This window comes from Rhinolophus sinicus, chromosome 5, assembly GCF_057876585.1.
Source record: "Rhinolophus sinicus isolate RSI-liver-muscle chromosome 5, RSI-T2T, whole genome shotgun sequence".
Classification (NCBI taxonomy): Eukaryota; Metazoa; Chordata; class Mammalia; order Chiroptera; family Rhinolophidae; genus Rhinolophus; species Rhinolophus sinicus.
The window spans coordinates 66,528,431-66,549,668 of record NC_142505.1 but is presented as its reverse complement, the minus strand read 5'-3'; the positions used below and the strand labels follow the sequence as shown (position 1 = coordinate 66,549,668).

Sequence of the window (21,238 nt, the reverse complement as noted above, 5' to 3'; positions counted from 1 at the left end):
TACCTTACAAAGTGATGACCCTGATAAGTCTAGTACCCATCTGACACCATATGTAGTGATTACCATATCACTGACTATATTTCCTATGCTATACTTTACATTCCATGACAATTTTTTAATTATTAATTTGTACTTCTTAATACCTTCACCTCTTCACCCATCCCCTCAACTCCCCTCCCATCAGGCAACCATCAGAATGTTCTCTGTATCTATGAATTTGTTTCTGTTGTTTGTTCATTTATTTTGCTTTTTAGATTCCATATACAAGTGAAATCATATGGTATTTGTCCTGCTTTGTCTTAGTTGATTCAGCATAATACCCTCTAGGTCCATCCATGTTGCAGATGGCAAGATTTAATTCTTTTTTATGGCTGAGTAATAGTCCATTGTATATATGTACCACTTCTTCTTTATGCATTCATCTATTGATGGACACTTAGGTTGCTTCCATATCTTGTCTACTGCAAATAATGCTGCAATGAGCATATAGATACATATGTCTTTTTGCATTAGTGTTTTGGGTTTCTTTGGATAAATAACTAGAAGTGGAATTACTGGGTCCGTCTTTGACTCTTCTAATAACCTGTTTTTTAGAGTCTATTTTATCTGGAATACAGGTCTGACAATTAAGGTCACAAACTTGTTGCAATGATGTTGCCAACCTTTCTTTCATATCAGAGGGATTACTCATTATGACTTTGTACCAAATGGACAAATAGTTAACCAAGTTTACTATTTGGAAGTGCTGAAAAGGCTGCATGAAAAAGTTAGGCGACCTGAAATTTTCGCCAACAATTCATGGCTCTCGCGTCACGACAGTGCACCAGCTCACACAGCACTGTTTGTGAGGGAGTTTTTAGCCAGTAAACAAATAACTGTATTGGAACACCCTCCCTATTCACCTGATCTGGCCCCCCATGACTTATTTCTTTACTCGAAGATAAAGGAAATATTGAAAGGAAGACATTTTGATGATATTCAGGACATCAAGGGTAATACGACGACAGCTCTGATGGCCATTCCAGAAAAAGAGTTCCAAAATTACTTTGAAGGGTGGACTAGGCACTGGTGTCGGTGCATGGCTTCCCAAGAGGAGTACTTTGAAAGTGACCATAGTAGTTTTCAGCAATGAGACATGTAGCACTTTTTCTAGGATGTGTTCACGAACTTAACTGTTTGACTTCGTAAGTATTTCTACTCCAGCTTTTTCGTTTTTTCTTCTCATTTCCTTTTTCATGAAATATCTTTTTCCATCCCTTTACTTCAGTCTTTAGTGCTGAAAATGGCTTGATTCTACACATACAGTTGATGTGTAGTTGGCTTGGTATGGAATTCTAGGTTGGAAATGATGCCTCTGAGTTTTAAAGGCATTTCTCCAATATCTTAGTAACTCCACTATTGAGAAGTCTGACGCCCTTTTCATTTTTGATCCTTTGTATATGAACTGCCCCCACCCTTACAAGCACTGAATATGATCTTTTTATTTCTATTGTTTTGAAAGTCCAAGTCCTTTCTTCTGCTTGTTCTATTCTGTTGAAATCTTCTATTTAATTTTTCAGTTCAGTTATTATATTCTTCAGCTCTGTGATTTCTGTTCAATACCTTCTCTTTGTTGTAAATCTCACTTTTTTTCATACATTATTCTCCTGACTTCAGTGAGCATCATTATAACCGTAAATTTGAACCCTTTATCAGATAAATTACTTAACTCCATTTCATTAAGGTCTGTTCCTGGGGGTTTTATATTGTTCTTTAGTTTGAAACATATTCTGTTTCTTCATTTCCCCCCTCTGTACATTAGATAGAAGAGCCACACCTTCCAGTCTTGAAGGAATGGTCTTGTATAGGAGACGAAACTTTTTGATGAAACTTTACCCAACCTCTTGGTTACCTCTCAAACCTTTGTGATTGTACAAGCCACCTTCTTTGTTCTTAGTGGCTCCCAGTAGTTGAGGGTGTACCAAGACCTGTTTTGATGTGGGTATTTTCTCACTTGCCCAATGGGTAAGAGTCCCCCAACTAGTTTCTGGATTTATTTCAGAGATATTTCTTCTGTGTGTGGCTGTAGATTCAGTGTGTCCATGGGAGGAGGGGGAGTTCAAGAGGCTCCTATGTTGCCATCTTGGACTGGGATCACTGAAAGTCCAAGTCATGCTGCCTGATACTGTGTGTCTTATTTTTCATGTAATGTGATATAGTTTTTTTGGTGAGTTCCCTCAATCTGGGAACTTACATATTCTTATTCTGGAAAATTTTGCTCTTTGTGCTCTCTGGACTCTAAATGTTTCAACTTTTTACAGAATCCTATGTGTCATCATGTATTACCTTCTTTTATTTCTCTGACACTAATGATAATTTCTTTAGAAGTTTTATTCATCCTCCATAGATTATTTACTCTAAATTTATGTTTTCAGTTTGTCTTGATGTCTATCCTATTAGAGGGTTCCATTAAATTTCTAGTGATTGTTGGATTTCCATTGATATTTAAGAACTGCTTGAAAGTATGTGGAGGGGGCTTGTCAGCTGTGTTGTTCAGTATAGGAAGCTCTGGCTGGGCCACCTTAATGGAGAATACCTTGATGTTAGTATCCTTAAATCCCCACAGATATTTTTTCCTAATCCCTGCCTGGAAGGCATACTTTTTCTTGCAAAGTTCTTGGAGATATGTGGGAGAAACAGGCCTAGGGTCTCAACATTCATATATAAGTTTTCAATTGACCTTTATATTTTCAACATGATGCCCTTAATTAAGCCTGGATTTCCCTAGTCCAGAAACCTTCTGATTTATCTTCTCTAGAAACTAAACCTCCAACTTTTTACTCAGGGAGGAAAGAGATATGCTCCCAGTTACATGATATAAAACAGGCAATCTGGGAGTCTAACTGCTATTCAAAAAGACTTGCAACCAAACCTACTAATTTTAGGTTCATCTTCACTTCCACTTCCAGACGTAGCTGGTACCACCAATTCATTGGCATTGTGGAGGTTGTGTCATACAAATCATTTACTTGTAGGCTTTCTTCACTAGTGATTAAATATACAGATGTCTCAAGTAATTTGGTTAACACTACTCCAAATCTAGTTTGAGTTTTAATTGCCTGCTCTCCTATTCTTTTTCTCCTAGAATAGAAAGTTTATGGTCTTTTAAAAATTAGCAATTTTAGTATAGTTTAGGGAACAAATGAATATAAATGCAAATGTTTTGCTTGTCATCTTTAATCAGACACAAGCCTAGTTGGCCAAACTTCTCTTCCATCCTAAGAGCCCCTAACAAACTTTCAATCAAATCACCTTTTAATGATTAGGTTGGTGCAAAAGTAATTGGGGTTTTTGCAATTATTTTTAACCTTTTAAACCTTAATTACTTTTGTACCAGCCTAATAACTCAGCCTTAGCAAATTATAATTGCTTGCAACTAGAGAACTACGTTACATAGGTAATCAACAAATATTAGTTATGATTCATATAGCATGCTTCAAAACAAACATTGTGATTCCAGAACTACTAGGATAGTAATCATGTTGGGGGTCAAAAAGGTAATTCCTTACCATGTATTTGATGCCATTATAAGAGTGTTCTCTGCTGGGATATGTTATAACTGTTCTGTGTTGGTTATGACTTGGCCAACTAGACCAAAATTTTTTGTTGTTGCTACTATTAACAAAGATAAGGTCCTTTGGGGAAAGTGGTTGAAGATCTCAGCAATTTTATGCCACGTATCAGTCCTCATCACAATAACAATAATGACAAAAATAGCAGTTAAAACCTACTATGTACCAAGCACTGTTCTTAAGGGTATTAAATGCAATAACTAATTTAAATTGTCACAGAACTATGAGATACGTAATATTCTTATTCCCATTTTACAGATGAGTACATTGAGACAAGTAAAGATTATTTCTTCAGGTTACAAAGTGGTAAGTGGCAGAAGCAAGATTTGAACATATTTGGAATTGCTGGGTCATAAGGTAGTTCCATTTCCAGTTTTTTTCAGATACCTCCATACTGATTTTCATAGTGGGCACCAATCTGCAATCCCACCAAGAGTGCACAGTGGTGCCCCTTTTCTCCACATCCTTGTCAGCACTTGTTGTTTGTTGATTTATTGATGATAGCCATTCTGACATTCTGACAGGAGTGAAGTGGTATCTCATTGTGGTTTTTATTTGCATTTCTCTAATGATTGGTGAGGTTGAGCACTTTTTTTAAAAAAAAGATTTTATTGGGGGAGAGGAACAGGGTTTTATTGGGTAAGGGTGTGTACTTCCAGGACTTTTTTCCAAGTCAAGTTGCTGTCCTTTCAATCTTAGTTGCAGGGGGCGCATCCCTTGCGGGAGTCAAGGAATCGAACCGGCAACCTTGTGATTGAGAGCCTGTGCTCCAACCAACTGAGCCATCTGGCCACCCAGGAACTGGGCGGCAGCTCATTGACTTAATTCTAGTTGCGGAAGGCACAGCTCGCTGGCCCGTGCGAGAATTGAACCGGCAGCTCCGTTGCCCAGAGTGCAAGCTCTAACCAACTGAGCCACCCATCCGCCCCTAAGCATTTTTTCATATGTCTGTTGGTCATCTGTATGTCCTCTTTAGAAAAATGTCTCTTCATGTCCTCTGCCCATTTTTTAATTGGGTTGTTAGTTTTTTTAGTATTGAGGTGAATGAGGTTTTTTTTTAATTAAAGTTTATTGTTTATTGGGTGACAATTGTTAGTAAAATTACATAGATAAGGGGATAATATCCAAAATTTCTTTAAAAAACTCATTCAAAATTGTACACTTTTTTTTTAATATATAAATTTTGGATATTAACCCCTTATCAGATGTATCATTGACAAATATCTTCTCCCATTCAGTAGGAAGTCTTTCTGTTTTATTGATGGTTTCCTTTGTTGTGAAAAAAACTTTTTAGTTTGATGTAATCCCATATGTTTATTTTTTCTTTTACTTCCGTAGCCCAAGGGAATATATCAGTAAAAAAATATTACTAAGGTTAATGTCTGCAAATTTACTTCCTAGCATTTGTCCTATTAGGGAGACCACTTCAAGGACAGTGTAGATGCCTGACCACTGCACTGTACACCTGAAGCTGAAGTTGAATAATAATGAATGTCAACTATAATTTTATATATATGATTTTCAACTATAATTTTATATGTATATATATATATATATATATATATGATTATAATGTGTGGCCTTTAAGAAATTTAATAGCCATAGTATTAGGAAGTAGTTAATGGAGATAAAAATTAAGATATATCAAGGCAGTATGACATAGTTGTTAAAATCACATTCTCTCGAGGCAGCCCAAATATGTTCAAATCTTTTTTTTTTATTAGTTTCAGGTGTACGAAACAATATAAACGTTAGACATTTATACCCCTCATAAAGTGATACCCCCCCAATCTACTACCCCTCTGACATCATGTATAGCTGTTAGAATTCCATTGATTCTATTCCCTATGCTGTATTCCACATCCCGTGATCATATATATATATATATATATATATATATATATATATATATATATATATATATATGTGTGTGTGTCACGGGATGTGGACCATATATACATATATATATATATATATATGTATATATGGTCTAACGATATAATGTCTAATGATTACATTGTTTTGTACACCTGAAACTAATAAAAAAAAAAAGAATCCATGTGGTTCAGATGCAGTTGACCCCTGTAGCCCATGAGAAACAATGTGACTCAGGTGAGGCCAATCAGAATATCCAACTTCCTGGCCACAATACTTGTTCAGTGATAACACGTGAATCAAGCTATGTAATTCACCCTTTTCTAGTGAACAACTCAATGGTTTTTAGCATTTTCAGAGTTGTGCAACCATTATTACCACAATCTAATTTTAGAACATTCCTGTCACCTGAAAACAAAAATCCTGTACCCATTAGCAGTCACTCCTCATTTTCCCCACCCTGCTTAGCCTAGGCAAGCAATAATTTATTTTCTATATCCACAGATAGATTTGCCTATTTGGGACATTTCATATAAATGGTCTCATACAATATATGTTCATCTGTGAAAGGCTCCTTTCACTTAGTATGTTTTCAAGGCACATCCTAGTTGTAGTACATATCAGTACTTCATTTATATTTACAATGACAAATATTTTGCCATTGTATGAATATACCACATTTTATCAGGTTGGTGCTAAAGTAATTGCAGTAATTGCAGTTTAACGGGTTAAAAATAATTGCAAAAACCACAATTATTTTTGCATCAACCTATTATTTATCTAGTCAACAGCTGATAGACATTTGAGTTGTTTTCATCTTTTGGCTCTTACAAATAGTGTCGCTGTAAATATTTGTGTACAAGTTTTTGAGTACCAGCAATATATGAGTTTTCGAATTTTCCATATCCTTGCCAACACTTATTATGTCTTTTTGGTTATAGCCACACTAGTGGTGTGAAATAGCATCTCAATGTGGTTTTGGTTGCATTTCCATCATGACTAATGATGTTCAGCATCTTTTCATATGCATAGTGCCCATTTATATATCTTCTTTGGAGATGTGTCTATTCAGACCTTTTGCCCATTTTTTTTTTAAATTGGGTTCTTTGTTCTTTTATTATTGAGCTTTAAGAGTTCTTTATATATTCTAGATACATATACCTTATCAAATATGTGATATACAAACATTTTCTACTATTCTGTACATTTTCTTTTTACTATCTTGATGGTCATTTGAAGCACAAAAGTTTTTGATTATGATGTCCAAATTATCTTTTTTTCTTTTGTTGCTTATGCTTTTTGTCATATCTAAGAAATCACTGTCTAATCGTAGTCATGAAGATTTATTCATATTTTCTTCTAAGACTTTCACATTTTCAGCATTTATATTTAGGTCTTTGATCCATTTTGAGTTAACTTTTACATATAATATGAGGTAAGGAATGCAAGTCAATTTTTTTTCTTTTTTTTTTGCATGTGTTGAGAAGATTACTCTTTCCTCAGTGAATTGTCTTGGCACTTGTATCTGAAATAAATGGTTTGTAAATATGAGGGTTTATTTATCAACTCTTAGTTGATATGTATATCTTTATGCCAGTACACTGGGTTGGCTACTATAGCATTGTAGTAAATTTTGAAATCAAGACGTGAGAGTCTTACAACTTTGTTCTTTCTATTCAATATTGCTTTGGATATTTTAGGTCCCTTGAATTAAAAAAAAAAAAAAAAACTTAAAGAACTTTTTAAGAGCAGTTTTAGATTCACAACAAAATTGAGGGGAAGGTACAGAGATTTCCCATGTACCCCCTGCCCCCACACATGAATAACCTCCCCTATTATCAACATCACTCACCAGAATGGTGTATTTGTTACTAGGGATGAACCTACATTGACACATCATAGTCACTCAGACCATAGTTTACATTATGGTTCACTCTTAGTGTTATATATTCTATGGGTTTGGATAAATACAGAGGGTGCCAAAAAAATGTACACACATTTTAAGAAAGGAAAAAAGCTATTAAAATTGTTATACTCAATATATACCAACAACAAAAGATGAATACAAGTCACATTTGACTTCTGCAATTACAAGAGGTGTACAAGTGGTTACCATCAGGTCCAGACACTTCTGATTACAGTGATCTACTGCTTGAGCAACGTTGACCAAAATGTCCACTTGTAAACATTTTTTTGGCACCCCCAGTATACAATGTCATATATCCATCGTTATAATATCATACAGAGTATTTTCACTGCCCTAAAAATCCTCTGTGCTCTGCCTATTCATCTATTTCCCCCACCCACCCCAGACAACCACTACTATTTTTTATTGTTTCCATAGTTTTGCCTTTTCCAGAATGTCATACAGTTGGAATTATAGTATGTAGCCCTTCTGATTGGCTTCTTTCACTTAGTAATATACATTTAAGTTTCCTCTATGACTTCAGGGCTTGACAGCTCATTTCTTTTTGGTGCTAAATAATATCCCATTATCTGGATGTGCCACAATTTACATGTCCTTGCACCTACTGAGAGACATGTTGGATATTTCCTTTTGTAGCTTGAACATATTTATAATGGCTGCTTTGAAGTCTTTTTCTATTAAATCTGACACCTGGGTCCTCTCACAGGCAGGTTCTGTTGCCTGTACTTTTTCCTGTGAATGAGTCACACTTTGCATGCCTCATAGTTTATTTGTTGAAAAAAATTAGATAATGTATTTAGGACATTAATATACTGCAGCAGGATAATATATCTTAGGATGTCTTAGATAATATATTGTAGCAGCTCTGGATACTGATCCTCCATCCTTCTTCCCCCACTGCCCCCCACCCCCCTCCCCCCACCCCACCCCCCACCCCCCACACACCAACATACAGAGTTTGTTGATGTTGGTTGCTTGTTTATTTGTTTAGTATCTTGACTGGACTATTTTAGTGAAGTCCCTTTCACCCACTGTGTAAAGTCTGTTCCCCAGTGGGTGTAGCCTTGGGTATGTGTACAATCACTCTGAATGACTGGTTTTTATCAGGGCTCTCTTTAATTGACTCTTTTGCTAATCTTTCTGTTAAGCCATCTGCCTCTGTTGGTATCACACGAGCTATTAGTCTCCATTAATTGTCAGCTCATTGCTTTATTGTTTTTGACAATGGCCTGAGGCACAAATTACTCTGCAGCCTTATCCAATTAAATTCAGACCCATTTGCAGTAATAGTTTTTGAGGCCAGTCTTTGAACTTTGTTCTGACACCAAGAGGGTACTTTTTATGTCTCTTTTCCTAGTTCTCCTCTTATTAACTAACTGACCTATAGTTTAGCTTATTGCTCTCATGAAGTTAACAGCTTCATTGTAATTAAGGGAGTCCATGAACCCTATGCCATATTTGTCTGGAATTTAAACTCTGCAACACATACCTGGTAGAGATGAGAAATGCTGATGACCTGCCCTCTTCCCCCAAGGAAATACCATATCTCTCAACTGGGAGCTGTGGAGAAAAGGATCCCTGTGTTCTTGACTGAAGTGTCTAGACTTGAGTTTCCATCATGCTGAGCTGGAAGGGGAGAGGGAGGAAGTAGGTCGTGGTTCAAATGTCACAGATTCTCTCTCTTTCTTACTGAGTTTTAGTAGATTTTCTTGAATAAGAAACATGTTTCTTCATGGGCCTTTGCTCAGGTCCTTAGGACAATTACCAAAGACTCTAGATAGTTATTTTTAAAATAGTTTTCACCAGTTATGCTTGTTTCACTGGGAAGCAATTCCACAGAGCTTCTCATGCCACCTTTTGGATGTCACCACCCTGCCATGCTCTTTTTCCGCTGCAGTAGCTAAGCTTCCAGAATTTGGATGTTAGGCTGCTTCAAGCGATCATCATGCTCACGGAGTAAGTCTTGTCAGGGACTGAAGATGAGACAGAGCCCTGGACGTTACGGGAGCACCGGATTAGCCCTATCTTCTGCTTTCACAGTCAGATAAGCCAACAAATTTCCTTCTTTACTTAGCTAGTTGGAGTTGAGTTTCTCTCACATGTAACCAAGAGTTGTAACTAATGTTGTGAATGTCAAACCTTTAATAAACTGTGAGTAAACAAATAATTAGTGCAGTGGAAAACTTGTTTAACAAAATTGTTATCAAGGATCATTTTCATGTGATCCTTTTGGTAGTTGTCTCATCCCAATAATGTATGGCTTCTTGGTGCTTGATGAAATATATAGACATCATTTATGGTGATTCTAACTGACATTCCGCTTAATAAAGATTTTTAATATATTCCTATTTTCCAGTCAATATTTGTTGATATCCAAAGGGTTGTTTCCAAGGAAGCTTCAATATAAACTGCTAGTGCTGAGGTTTAATTGAGGTTTAACAATAATAATACAGAGACCTGACCTTAATTATAAACAAGTTCTAATAAGTCAGGTAAACCTCCCTTTTCCATTAGCCAATGGCAAACTCATTACAATATCTCCGGTAAGTATATAGTTTTCCAAACATTGGAACCAGTTCAGACCTCCTTAACAAACTAGAAGTGGAAAAAAGGAAGATTGATTGTATGTTGTTGTCCTTGATGTGATATAAAAAAAATCTAGGTAACCTAAGATTATTGTTTATTTGGGTGGTACTCTTTTGAAATATTAAAGAATGGGACAAGTATGTTAGAAATAAATTGAGTTAGAAAACTCTCAGGACAGATTTACAGGTCAAGGCTGTAAGCAATTTTATCCTGTCTCTGTTGACAATATTCTTCCTTAAGTTCTTTAAACGTAGATGCTTACAGCAAGTGTTGGGAGCAAGAAAGACATCAGACATTATTATAATCTTGGAAATTATTCAAACTTGGTTAAAAAAGACTTTCTCCCTGGGTGAGGCCTGTATAGTGCCTTGACCTAATTCATATTACCATTTTGGGTGCCACATGACAATAAAATATATGAAGATTCTGTAATCCAGTGATTTCTGCCATATTTTAAATATCTCTAGCCTCCCTAGTGGAGCACATTATTGAGGACATAGGTCTTTGTAATCAAATAGGCACAGTGTGTAACAAAATGTATAGAACCAATATAAAATCTCACTAATTCTTATTAAGTGGGGGAAAGCTGATGTGAATTCATGAAACTCAATTATTTCCTTTACTAAGGGAAAAGAGAAAAGTCCTCTATGGCCAATTTTAATGAACAGTTTTGATTTATTTGTAATTGGCATATTGTTTTAAATACTTTAAGCTTCTGAATCATTTAACAGCAGTATGCAGTTTAGAGAGCTTAATCAAGCCACCTGAAGGTTAGTGTGCACTAATAATGGTCCTGCTCTTAGACCATTATTCAGATATACAAAAGTAAATGTCCACTGATTTCTAGGACTTCATAAATCTTGAATTGGTGGGATCTAAATTTCAGTAATAGTACTTGAAAATCTAATAGGCTTGAGTTGCAAAGACTTCTTCTCTGGTTATTCTCATAGTAAAATCTTACCCAAGAAAGGGTTTCTTCTACAGGTTTGAGGTAGGTAAGACCCCCTCAGAAAATGGGTAAGACTGAAGTTCTCAGTCAATTGACTGGCCACCTGATAGAATGTTTACATTTTAGGATCTCCATCTTCTCTATGCTTCTCAGCAGCATGCCTGATTTGGTTTTATAGAGGTGAACTTCAAGGAAAACATCACCTAAACTTTATTTCAAATTACATTTGAGGATCAATATATCTCACTGATGCTACAAAATTCCATGTTCATAATCTTCTGTTATGACATATGACTCAGAGAAGGTAAATGTCCTGTCAATCACAATCTCTATTGTTTTTAAGGAATGCTTAGTTTCCATTATCAAAAGCAGATAATGAATGCCAGCACCCATATGTCATTGAAAATGGAATACTTACTTAGCAGGGGTGAATGAAAACCATTATGTTATGGGTTTGTTAGTTTTTAATAGTGGCAATAAAGTCACAATTCCAGGTTGGGGAAAATTCAAATGTGTTACTAATATTTTTGGGGTAGGTTGGGGAGACAATTTTCTAGCAGTAACTTTGGCTATATAATACATTTTCCCCCTAAAATGGAGACAAAAAGCAGAAACCTGACATTTTTCCCATCATCTTCTCAAATGATAATTAGGTTTCAAATCACCAACCTAGAGATTTTAGTGCCAATTTGAGGTATTTTTTCTTACCATTATACGCAATTAATTCCATCTCACAACATTATATAAAATTATGCAGCATGTGAAAAACAGGTCATTTAATAAGTGGGCGAGGTTGTGCAGCAGATCAGCACCAACAGTACATTCAGGCCTTGTTCTTCTCACAGGTTCTGCGTAGGAAATGCTAAAAGTACCTCCTGCCACTTAGGGTTTCAGACCAACAGACAGTAAGACTTCCCTGTGATGTCTCCCAGGCACCTCAAAATCAAAATATTACCCACATTAAACTCATCTCCCCTCTTACCAAAACAGATCTTCCTCCAGTCTTTTCCATCTCTAAATAGCACCACCATCCACTTAGTAGGTTAAACCATAAGAAATTGACTTTTTTGTAGGTCGTAAAGAGCTGGGTATTGGCAATTTCAAACAGATCAACCTTAGTTGTTCAGATAAGAAACTTCGGTAAAATCCTTATCATCTCACTTCTTTTCAACTCTTACAACCAGCCAATCATGAAGAGTAGCACATTCTATTTCTCAGGCAGATTCTGAATCCATCTCTAAGACAACCATCAGAGCACAGGTCATTATTAATTGGCCTCAGCAATTCCACTGTCCACACTGCAATGAACCAGTGTGTCCTCTTTAAAACACAAGTTAGATCATCCCTCTTCCATGGTAGAAACCAATCAATAGCTTCTCATTGCCCTTAACACAAAGAGCAGAAACTTGAATAAGGCTTACACAACCAGAAAGTTCCAGCCCCTGATGACCTCTTCAATCCCACCTCCCTCTACTTTCTGGTTAGTGTGTTTTGTTTTACGTTCTCCAATATGCTCCTTCCCAACTCAGGGACTTTGTACATACTGCTTCATCTGCCTGGGACACTTTTCTCTCTCATTATTCCCCAGGCCCTTGTAACTCAGTGATCCCTACTTCTCCTTTATTCATGTCTCAGCATAAATGCCATACCTCAAGAGAACTTTCTACGACTTCTACCAGACCAGAGTGGTAGCCTATGTTCCATGAATGAGATTCTGTTCTCCACCTCAGCACAGATCACTCTTCCAATTACCTGTTGAATGTCCTGCTGGACTCAAACTCTCAAAGGATAAGATCACACCTATCTTCTTCACAGCCATATCACCATCACTAAGCAAGAACTTAGCACCTAATGGGCACTCAATAAATATTTGCTGAGGCACAAATCCCTCAGAAACATCAAGGCTACAATTCAAAGTTGCCATCTTGGCTCAATGATATCATCAGTTTTGTATATTCAGCAATTTTTCTATTTAGGATTTAAAACATAAAATTAAAATATTAAATTAAAAAATTCAAAACTGAAAGCCAGAACCAGAACTCTGGGCCTTCTCTGAATTATCCTCTAGGATGGCTACATGTAGCAGTAGTTATTGTTATAAGAGAAATAATAATAATCAAAGCTAATATTTACTTAGGATCAATTATGTGCCAAGCTAATAGAGTAAATTGAGGTATAGAGAAATTGGGAGATTTTCTGAGGTTTACACAGCTAGTAAATGGTGGAGCCATAGTTACAAAGACCCATAACCCAAAACATGCCTTGGATGCTCTCAGTCCCTCCATCTTTGGGAAAGAAAGTCCCTTTCAAATACAGGAACCCTCTCCCTACACTCTGAAAACTAGCAGCATTAACTACAGAATCCAAGAGAAACACATTTTAAGCTTTAAATAAAATGTCTCTGAATATAACCCAGTAAATTTCACAACATTGCCAGGAGCAATTCTCTCCCAAGCAGCATCTTTTTAAAAGCTGGTGTTCCTACCGGAAGAAAGAGTCTCTGGGCAGCACAGGGTTTGAATAATTTCTTCCATTCCTGAGGGTTTCCAACTGAAAATGTAATTGGGTAGATTCTGTGCTCAAACTTCTTTGTATATGAGTCAGGCCACTGTCGTAACTAAAAAACATAGAAGACAAGGGGAGGGTGATTAGACCCCAGAAATATAGAAAACACCTAAAGCTTCTGAATGATCAAATGAAGTTTATTCAGGCAACTGACATAGAAAGTCTAACTTCATCACCACTATTAATACTCACTGAATGAAAGACCGTTGCTAGGATTTGAAAAATAACATTCAGAGGTGGCAAGGGTAGTGGGAAACACACAAAAACACTTCCAAGAGGACAATTTGGAAATAGTAACAAACCCCAAAAGACAGAGATACAGGACTTTCACAAAAACCTATTTTGTAATTAAAAAAGGGGGAGGTGGAAACAAACTAAATGCTCAATAATAAGAAACTGGGAAAATTTATTATGATAGAAATATACAATGGACTACTTACTGTATAGTTAGAATAAAGTAGATCTATATGTGCTGACATGGGAAAATAGTTATGATATATAGTTAGTTTTCAAAAAAAGTGAAGTGCAAAATATGCTTATCTTATAGGGAAAAATATGTGTATATATATTTTACATAGAGAGAAAAAGCTGAACAGATGTGCACCAAAATGTTAAAAGTGGTCACCTATGGATCATCCTGAAAGAGGTCCGAGATGGTGATTAAGTAAATGCTATGCCTACTGCATCCCAGGATCACACCAAAATTACAAATAAGTTATAGAACAATCAACTTCAAGAATCATCTGAACACTAGCTGAACAGAATCCCTATAACTAAGGATACAAACAAGAGGTCACATCAAAACTGGTAGGAGGGGCAGAGACATGAAACAGGCTGACCCAAACCCACAGATAGAGGTGGAACATCAGGAGGGACACCTCAGTAGCAGAGGTCCCCCTGAAGAGGGAGTGGCCTCTTGCCCCACATCAGGCTCCCTAACCCAGGGATCTTGTGCTGGGAAGAGGAGTTCTCACGGCATCTGGCAGTGAAAATCAGTGAGGACTCTGTCTGCCTTCCTGGTGGGGTGGAAGGCAGCTGGAAACGCAGATGCCCTCTTGTAGAGCTAGCACATGTACTCGCTTGCTTGTGGGTATTCACCTGGTCTCTGGTGGAGGGGGTGGCAGCTTAGGAGGTCCAGGGATGTGTAGGGAAGGATTGAATCGCATGGCTTCCATATGAGAGCTGGAGGGACAGATGCCATTGTTGTCCCTGTGTGGCGTCTGACACATGTGTGGCTTACAGGAGGGCACCATCTTTTCAGGGTTAGGCTCTCCCCCAAAGGGCCAAGTCTGGGACTGCATTGCTCTGGTAGAGTCACACGTGTGCACTGCCTTGGTGATGCCGTAGTCCATGCCCTCCACACAGCTGGGGCTACATCGCCCAGGAAACTCTTGACTGCTGGGCTGCTGGCCCCACCCCAAGGCTGTGGATTAAAGTGGGCAGAGGGCCTGTGGTGGCCCAGGAAACATCTATTGGTAGGCGGTACCCCAAGACCCGTGCCCCATTGTAAATGGGCAGGGGCTAACCATAGTGTGCTTGAGGTATTTTTGCAGGGTGGCCATGGGCCCAGCACCAGTGCACAAGCTGAGACTGCATTGACTTTTCAGAAAGCACCAACAATATTCCTTAGCTCCTTGGAACCCCACCAAGTTCACCTAAAGCTGCATTGCTAGAGGCACTCTGGGCACCTGGGTGGCCAACCACACTGCACAAACTGCAGAGATCTTTTACAGCAGGAGACAATCCACAATGGTCAAGAAAGATTTTGGGGGCCGGCCCGGTGGCTCAGGCGGTTAGAGCTCCATGCTCCTAAGTCCGAAGGCTGCCGGTTCGATTCCCACATGGGCCAGTGGGCTCTCAACCACAAGGTTGCCAGTTCAACTCCTCGAGTCCTGCAAGGGATGGTGGGCTTCGCCCCCTGCAACTAAGATTGAACACGGCACCTTGAGCTGAGCTGCCGCTGAGCTCCCGGATGGCTCAGTAGGTTGGAATGCGTCCTCTCAACCACAAGGTTGCCAGTTCGACTCCCGCAAGGGATGGTGGGCTATGCCCCCTGCAACTAGAAAACGGCAACTGGACCTGGAGCTGAGCTGCGCCCTCCACAACTAAGACTGAAACGACAACTTGAAGCTGAACGGCACCCTCCACAACTAAGATTGAAAAAGACAACTTGACTTGGAAGAAAGGCCTGGAAGTACATACTGTTCCCCAATAAAATAAGTCCCCAATAAAGTCCTATTCCCCTAAAAAAAAAAAAGAAGAAAAAAAAGAAAAGAAAAGAAAGATTTTGGTGGAGGACAGTGACCTCAAAACTGCACCACATCACTCTGGGGCACCTCTGGGGAATTTGCGAGCCTGAGGCAGTGGATGGCTGCAGTGTTCTCAGGCACTGTGCAAGGTGGTCATAGACCAGGTACTGGCATAAGAACTCAATCTGCATTAACTTTGAAAAACCACCAGTCACGTCTCGTGACTCCCTTGAACTCCACCCCATCCAGCTAGTGCTGCAATCTGGATTCACCGAGGGCAATCTGGAGGGCACTCTCAACACCAGGTCAATCAACCCAGCATGTACACCTAAGGAGGCAGCAGCCAACCACATATTGCTTTGAGGGTTCTACTAGGTACCCATGGGCTGGAAATAGGCAAGGTTTAAATTGGCCTGCATGGGAGCCCCGCCCAAGAGACACCAGAAATAACATACCCAGAGGCCAGCATCAGACCATTAGAGCACTACTTGGTTAGACTCACTAGAGGCACATGTAAAAGGGGGGGTTCAACAGGCATAAGAGCCCACACAGTTGAAGTCTTCTCTGAGGGGTCAGCCCCCACAGCAGCTCATACACTGTGGGTGTAGCCAATACTCACAGTTAGTCAGCATGGGAGTCAATTCCACCCACTGACATGACAAAAGCAATCAATGCTCAATTACAAAAGAAGAACACACACAAAACACTCTAGGGACACTCTTGGAACACATGCACAGGAGATTAGGGAGATTGCACAATTGGATCACATGGGACACATACTATATAAGGCCACCCAGGAAAGACTGAGAGACATAGGAGATCTACCTAATACATAGAAGCAAACACAGAGCAGTAGCCAGAATGAGGAAACAAAAAAACATGCCCCAAATAAAAGAACAGGAGAAACCTCCAGAAATGGAAATGAAATGGAGGCAACCAACCTACCAGAGACAGAGTTTAAAATGTTGATTATAAGAATGCTTAAGGAACTTAGTAAGAATTTCAACAAAGCGATAGCAAGCATAAAGAAAGACATAGAAACCATAAAAAATAACCAGTCAGAAATAAAGAATACAAAAACTGAAATGAAACATACACTAAAAGGAATCAATAGCAGATTAGATGAAGCAGAGGATCAAATCAGTGATTTAGAAGATAAGGTAGCACAATAAACCTTATTGCAACAGCAAAAAGAAAAAGTATAATAAAAAACAATGAAGATAGTTTAAGGGACTTGTGGGACAACATAAAGCATAACCACATTCACATTATAGGGGTACCAGAATGAGAAGAGAGGGAGCAAGGGATTGATAACCTATTGGAAGAAATAATGACCAAAAATTTCCCCAATCTGGTGAAGGAAATAGACATACAAGCCCAGGAAGCATAGAGAATCCCAAACAAGATGAACCCATCTATATAGGCCCACACCAAAACACATCATAGTGAAGATGTCAAAGGTTAAAGAGAAAGAGAGAATCCTAAAAGCAGCAAGAGAAGGGCAACTAGTAAGTTATAAGGGCACTCCAATAAGATTGTCAGCTGAATTCTCAACAGAAACTTTGCAAGCCAAAAAGGAGTGGCAAGAAATATCCAAAGTGATGAAAAACAAGGGCCTACAACTAAGACTACTCTAGCCAGCAAGGCTATCATTTAAAATTGAAGGAGAGATAAAGAGCTTCCCAGATAAGAAAAAGCTAAAGGAATTCATTACCACCAAGCCAGTATTATAGGAAATGTTAAAAGGACTTCTTCAAGTGGAAGAAAGAAGAAACCAAACAAACAAAATAATGAAGATCAAAACTATGACTAATAAAATGGCAATAACTATGCACTCTAAATGTAAATGGATTAAATGCTCCAATCAAAAGACATAGGGTAGCTGAGTAGACAAGAAAACAAGACCCACGCATATGATGTCTACAAGAGACTCACCTCAGTTCGAAAGACACACACAGACTGAAAGTAAAGGGATGGAAAAAGATATTTCACACAAATGGAAATGAGAAAAAAGCTGGGGTAGCAATATATTATCAGACAAAATAGACTTTAAAAAGATTATAATAAAAGATAAAAAAAGGACATTTGTGGGAACAGAGTCCCAGAGAGCAGTTTCCAGACTCTCGGCCTCGCGTGGGGAAGTGCAGGCTCGGGTAGTGAATGACCATCAACTATGATTGGTTGGCCATCAGCTATAACTGGTTAGCCAATTGGCTACTGATGTAATTGCGGGGCTGCGTTGATTGGTTGGTTGGTTGGCAGGCAGAGAAGTGAACGGCAGACTGTGGATCGTGTGGCTACTACTGTGTGTGTCTCGCCCAGCCGCCAGAGAGAATATAGTGGTATGACTCCCCTATCTATGGCTCCGTGGGGGTTTCTTTTTGACCTAGCCATATCCTGTGTTCTTGTGTGGGGAGCGGGACCAGAAGCCCCGCGGGTCGCCCCACACGACAACATTACATAATAATAAAGGGATCAATTCAACAAAAGGACATACCGTTGTAAACACCTATGCAGCCAACACAGGAGCACCTAAATATGTAAAACAAATATTGACTGACATAAAGTCAGAGACCAACAGTAACACTATCATAGTAGAGGACTTCAACACCCCACTGACACCAATGGACAGATCCACTAGACAGAAAATTAAATGACACACTAGACTAGATGGATTTAATTGATATGTTTAGAACATTTCACCCCACGCAGCAGAATATACATTCTTTTCAAGTGCACATGGAACATTGTCCTTAATAGACCACGTTAGGCCACAAAACAAGTCTCAATAAATTTTAGAAAATTGAAATCATATCAAGCGTCTTGTCGACCACACTGGTATGAAACTAGAAATCAATTACAAAAAACCCCCCAAAACTGAAAACACATAAACACACAGAGACTAACATGCTACTAAATAATGAATGGGGGAATAATGAGATCAAGGAAGAAATCAAAAGCTATCTTGAGACAAACAAAAATGAAAATACAGTGATCACAAATCTATGGGACACACCAGAAGCCGTCCTGAGAGGGAAATTCATAGCAATACAGGCCCACCTAAAGAAACAAGAAAAATCTCAAATCAATAGTCTTTCTTTACATTTAAGGGAATTGGAAAAAGAACAGCAAAATAAGCCCAAAGTGAGTACATGGAAGAAAATAATAAAGATCAGAGTGGAAATAACAAAATGGAGAAAAAAACTTGACAAAAGACCGATAAAACCAAGAGTTGTTTTTCAGAAAACATAAACAAAATAGACAAACCTTTAACCAGACTCATCTAGAAAAAAGGAGAGAGGACCCAAATAAATAAAATCAGAAATGAAAGAGGAGAAGTGACAACAGATGCCCTAGAAATACAAACAAAAAATTTAAGAAAATACTATGAGCAACTATACACCAACAAATTTGACAATCTGGAAGAAATGGATAAATTTCCAGAAGCATACAATGTTCCAAGACTGAATCAAGAAGAAATAGAAAATCTCAGCAGACCAATTACTACAAATGAAATCGAATCACTAATCAACAAGCTCCCAACAAACAAAAGTCCTGGACCAGATAGCTTCACAGGTGAATTTTACCAAACATTCAAACAAGAATTAGCACCTATCCTCCTGAAATTATTCCAAAAAATCCAGGGAAAGGGAAAGCTCCAAAGACATTACAAAAAATATTATAGGTCGATACCCTTAATGAACATAGATGCAAAAATCCTCAACAAAATATTAGCAAACACAATTCAAAAATACATTTAAAAGATCATACACCATGATCAAGTGGGATTCATTTCTGGTATGCAAGTTTGGTTCAATATCCACAACTCAATGAACATAATACACCACATAAACAACACGAGAAACAAAAATCACATGGTCACATCAATAGATGCAGAAAACTCATTTGACAAAACCCAGCATCCATTTATGGTAAAAACTCTCAGCAAAATTGGAATAGAGGGTATATATCTCAACATGATAAAGGCCATATATGACAAACCCACAGCTAACATCATACTCAATGGGGAAAAGCAAAAAACAGTCCCCTTAAGATCAGGAACAAGACAAGGTTGCCCACTTTCATCACATTTATTCAACATAGTACTGGAAGTTCTAGCCACAGAAATCAGACAAGAGAAATAAATAAAAGCATGTTAATTGGGAAGAAGGAAGTAAAATTGTCATTATTTGCAGATGACATGACATTATATATAGAGAACTCCAAAGATTCCACCAAAAGACTATTAGAAATCATGAATGAATTCAGTAAAGAAGCAGGATACAAAATTAATATACAGAAATTTGTTGCATTTTTATACACCAATAACGAACTATCAGAATAAGAAATTAAGAAAACAGTGAATATGGTGGATAAGGACACACTGTAATGTTTTTATTTGACAGTAATTGCCATATACCAGAAGTGATGTATGACACGGAGCGTTGTCGTGATGGAGGATGATTTACAGCACACTTTAAAAACACACCTTCTATCAAGCATAGTAGCTCACATCCGACTACACCAAACAAGTTAAAACTCGTCACACACTGTTACTAAGGTTTGATGTGCCACTTCCCCTATTGAAGATCCCTGCCTTTCCATTGGATGGCACTCTGTAGCAGCATTCACCATATTTTGTGATCATAATGAAAGGTTCCATGTGACACATCACTTCTGGTACGGCAATTTCTGTCAAATAAAAACATTACGGTATGTCCTCATCCACGTTATTCACCGATTCTGGCACCATGCAACTTCTGGCTCTTCCCCAAAGTCAAAACGATTCAGGCATAAATACCCAGTACAATTGCTCGAACACATCAGAACTGATACTAGGCATAAACATTCAGTGCAACAGTACTAACCATTCAGAACGGACACTAGGCACAAATACCCACTACAACTATACCACTGCACAACAACCCAAGGGGGCAGAACAGGAAGGTCTCAGCTCTACTGGTTTCCTTGACTCTTGGATCTTTACCATCTTGTCTTCTAGAAGGGTTTATCTACCTTTGTCAATCTATGTCTTTTAACTGAAACGTTCAGTCCATTTACAATTTTTACTACCTATGCTTATACACAAATAGTATACTGATTGCAGCCACTGGAAGTTCCTGTTGACAATTCTTCCAATGGCAGAGCTAAACACACATACACACACACACACACACACACACACACACACACACACACACAGGATGCTGCTGCCTCACTGGCCCCACCTATCACCCGAATGGACTGATGGTCATCCCCACTTCTGTGTCCCACTATTTCCTGAGACTGAGTATGGGGCAGGAGCACAGATTAGTCAAATTTAAATCACATGTCTGATCCTGAGCTTCCTGGAGAGTCTAAGAAATCAACCAGCTGAAACTTTAAAGTATTGAAGATCTACTTATCAAGAATCACGCTAAATGTAAATGGATTCAATGCTCAATCAAAAGACACAGGGTAGCTGAGTGGATAAGAA

The 21,238-nt window shown here is 38.3% G+C and overlaps 1 protein-coding gene across 1 annotated transcript in view; it reads right to left on the bottom strand.

Moving 5' to 3' along the window:
• GXYLT2 (glucoside xylosyltransferase 2) overlaps positions 1–21,238 on the bottom strand; it is a 114,219-nt gene that overhangs the window by 63,386 nt on the left and 29,595 nt on the right. Inside the window, exon 3 of the mRNA XM_074313296.2 lies at positions 13,434–13,565. Coding sequence (XP_074169397.1) covers positions 13,434–13,565 — 132 coding nt within the window. The remainder of the gene's footprint in view (positions 1–13,433; positions 13,566–21,238) is intronic.